This window comes from Palaemon carinicauda, chromosome 2 (genome assembly GCF_036898095.1).
Source record: "Palaemon carinicauda isolate YSFRI2023 chromosome 2, ASM3689809v2, whole genome shotgun sequence".
Lineage (NCBI taxonomy): Eukaryota > Metazoa > Arthropoda > Malacostraca > Decapoda > Palaemonidae > Palaemon > Palaemon carinicauda.
The window spans coordinates 192,917,253-192,921,026 of NC_090726.1; the positions used below are offsets into that span (position 1 = coordinate 192,917,253).

General features: G+C 39.0%; 1 protein-coding gene across 1 annotated transcript; it reads left to right on the plus strand.

Annotated features, from left to right (window-relative positions):
• Positions 1-2,120: 2,120 nt before the first annotated feature.
• Positions 2,121-2,798, plus strand: LOC137621711 (uncharacterized). Its single transcript, XM_068352229.1, has one exon. It carries the CDS (start codon positions 2,121-2,123, stop codon positions 2,796-2,798), a length of 678 nt encoding a protein of 225 aa, XP_068208330.1.
• Positions 2,799-3,774: the final 976 nt, after the last annotated feature.

Sequence of the window (3,774 nt, forward strand, 5' to 3'; positions counted from 1 at the left end):
CTAATATACACCGCCATTCCCCTGGCCCTAGGGATGGCATCACGTTTCAACATTATTGGCTTCTTAAAACCAATTATAAGAAGCTTAGATGAGTGCCTCATTTTAGAAACCAAAGTTTCTGAGCACAAAAGAATATCATACTGTCTGGACGCAACTGTAAGGTCTTGGATATTTGCAAGAAGACTACGAATATTGCAATACAGAAGACGACATTGACGAAATCTAGGACGTACTGGTCCCGGATTTTGCTCAATGTCTCCAGACAGCATAAGAATTAATAGAAATAAAAACGAGACATCATACTTAAAAACTAGACTAACAAGAATTATAACAAAAACAATATGTACAGAATTATATATAAAGTGATTGATGAAACCCATAGACTATAGTAAAAAGTCGGAAAAACTGGTCAACATGGAGGAGCCGATACACCATGCAAGGCTAAATACCCTCCAGGATAGCCACTTCAACTGAAGGGAGGACAGTAAGGATGGTTTTGAGAAGAAAAAGAATCAGAAAAGGAAAAGACAACCTTTTGATAAACCACCAGGCATCCATGGCCCTTCTATTAAGCCTGCCCAACACACCATTTCAAAAACACGAGGAAGAAAAAAAAAATAATAAGATAGAATAGTATGCCCGAGTGTACCCTCAAGCAAGAGAACTCTAACCCAAGACAGTGGAAGACCATGGTACAGAGGCTATGGCACTACCCAAGACTAGAGAACAATGGTTTAATTTTGGAGTGTCCTTCTCCTAGAAGAGCTGCTTACCATTGCTAAAGAGTCTCTTCTACCCTTACCAAGAGGAAAGTACACTGAGCAAATTGCAGTACAGTAATTAACCCCTTGGGTGAAGAAGTGTTTAGTATCTCATTGTTGTCAGGTGTATGAGGAAAGACGAGACTATGTAAAGAATAGGCCAGACTATTCTTTGTAAGTGTAGGCAAAGAAAAAATAAGCCATAACCAGAGAGAGGGTTATGGCCAGTCAAAGGATCCAATACCTCTCTAGCGGTAGTATCTCAACGGGTGGCTGGGGCCCTGGCCAACTAGAGAGCAATATAAAAAGGCCCTTGATAACTAGAGAGCAATATAAAAAGACCCTTGGTAAACAGAGAACAATAAAAAGGCTCTTGATAACTAGAGAGCAATATAAAAAAGGCCCTTGATAACCAGAGAGCAATATAAAAAGGCCTTGATAACCAGAGAGCAATATAAAAAGGCCCTTGATAACCAGAGAGCAATATTAAAAAGGCCCTTGATAACCAGAGAGCAATATAAAAAGGCCCCTGATAACCAGAGAGCAATATAAAAAGGCCCTTGACAATTGGAAAAGCATAACTAGGTAAGCCCAAGGAGTCCAATTATAAATATAACACATTGCACAAAGGAAACAATAGTAACAAATAAACTTTAAGTGATAAATATCAAAGTAAGATTAGGAAATTTATTAGGAGCATTAACAATTTGAATAAATAAGTCATGAAAACAGAGAGGGAAATAGAGATGATGCCGAATGTCACTGGTCGGTTAGTGATTCTTAGTAATGTCTCCATAGACGACATTTGCTGCCTGGATCCCGGAATAGTACTGTTAGTACCCTGCAAGAAGTAATAGTAAGCACCTGCATCCAGTGAAAAATTATTGGATTAGCTACAGAGGGCAAGGGCAGTGCCTGAGTACCGGGTGACAAGAGTAAGTAATTGGATAGATATCCTATGTCTGAAACCCATCTACCTCAAGTGATTTAGCAGACGATTTAGAAGAGATGGATAAAAGATTTTTAAAACAAGAAGTGCGGGTTAAGTTAGAACTCGAGCTTATGGTGGCCTGTTGGTAACATCCTTGCCTGGTGATTGTCAGACTGGGGTTCAAGTCCTGCTCAAAGTCGTTAGTTCCTTTGGTCGCTGCAACTTCACCATTTTTGTGAGCTAAGGATGGGGTATTTGGGGGAGCCTACATTTCTACCTGCTGAGTCATCAGCAGCCATTGCTTGGCCCTCCTTGGTCCTAGTTTGGGTGGAGAGGTGGCTTGGGCACTGATCATATGTAGATATGGTCTGTCTCTAGGACATTATCTTGCATGGTAGGGCAATGTCACTGTCCCTTCGAACAAGTAAATGCTGTATCACATAAGGGCATGCGACCTCGGTTGCAATGTGCAGCAGACTAAAGGATACTTCAGTAGCAGACAACAACGACGACCCAGAAGTTTCCTGAGTACTGCAGCATCCATTCATGCAAGACTGCTTAAACTAGAAGTACCAAGATTTGATGGCCAAATGACCCAATGGCAGAGTTTCTGGGATCAGTTTTCCTCCCATATAGATGACACGGAGTTGCCAGTCATTAGCAAGGTAGCATATTTGTTGTCAATGTTAGACAGTCCTGAAATAGACGTGGTACAAGGCGTGCCACACACCAGTGCCATCTATAGAACTGCCGTCAACCTACTCAAGGAAAAATTTGGCAATTCTGAGTGCATTATTCACGCACATGTCCAAGCTCTTCTTTTTCTGCAAGTACCTGTGAACCAAGGTGAGAACTTCATCAACCAGTTTTGGAGACTAAGTGATGAAGTCATAAAACATACAAGAAGCTTAGATGCTTTTGGAGTAACAGGCAAGCAGTATGAAGTTCTCTTGACACCTATGACTGTATCACAGCATCCTATGGAGTTAGGGCTACGCTGGTCAAGAGAATGCAGTGACCATGAAAGTTATCTTGATTGCTTATTGAAGTGGCTTAAAGGAGGAGGAGATGCCATGTTTGGATACAAACCCACCGAAGGTTACTGATTGATAAATGATTTTTTGGAAAGCTTCCAAAGACTCAAAGAATTATCAGTTAAAAGATGTGGATGCCAAGAAGTTACAATCCTGGACCTTCTTACAATCATAATTTAAGTTTTGTTTCTGATCAACTTCATCTCCTATGATTTGCACCATGCACTAGATCTCTATTATTGGATTCAGCAATGAACGGTTTAAACTGAAAAGTAATCAGGCGGGAACACTACTCTATGGAAAACCACATATTGTATTCCTGTAGTCACTATGGTGTCTATCAATAACTGTGCAATCTGTAACTTAAAATTTCAATCATGATATAAGAAATTTCCAACTTACTCCTATCTTTATGAGGATGATTAAGACAGTCAAGGGTGGTACTAAAATTAAGACCATTCATACAAGTTTCCTAATTATTATTATTATTATTATTATTATTATTATTATTATTATTATTATTATTATTATTATTACTAGCTAAGCCACAACCCTAGTTGGAAAAGCAAGGGCCCCTAGAGTAATAAATAACCCAGTGAGGAAAGGATAGATAAACGATATAAGAGGTAATGAACAATTAAAATAAAATATTTTAAAAACATTAACCCCATTAAAAGATATTTCATATATGAACTATAAAAAGACTTATGTCAGCCTGTTCAACATAAAAGAAATTGCTGCAAGTTTGAACTTTTCAAGTTATACTGATTCAACTACCCGATTAGGAAGATCATCCCACAACTTGGTCACGGCTGGAATAAAACTTCTAGAGTCGGAGTAGTATTGAGCCTCGTGATGGAGAAGTCCTGACTATTAGAATTAACTGCCTGCCTGGTATTACGAACAGAATGGGACTGTCCGGGATTATCTGAATGCAAAGGCTGGTCAGAATTATGAAAAACCTTTTGCAACATGCATAATGAACTTATTGAATGACAGTGCCAGGGATTAATATCTAGATCAGGAATAAGAAATTTAATAGACCCTA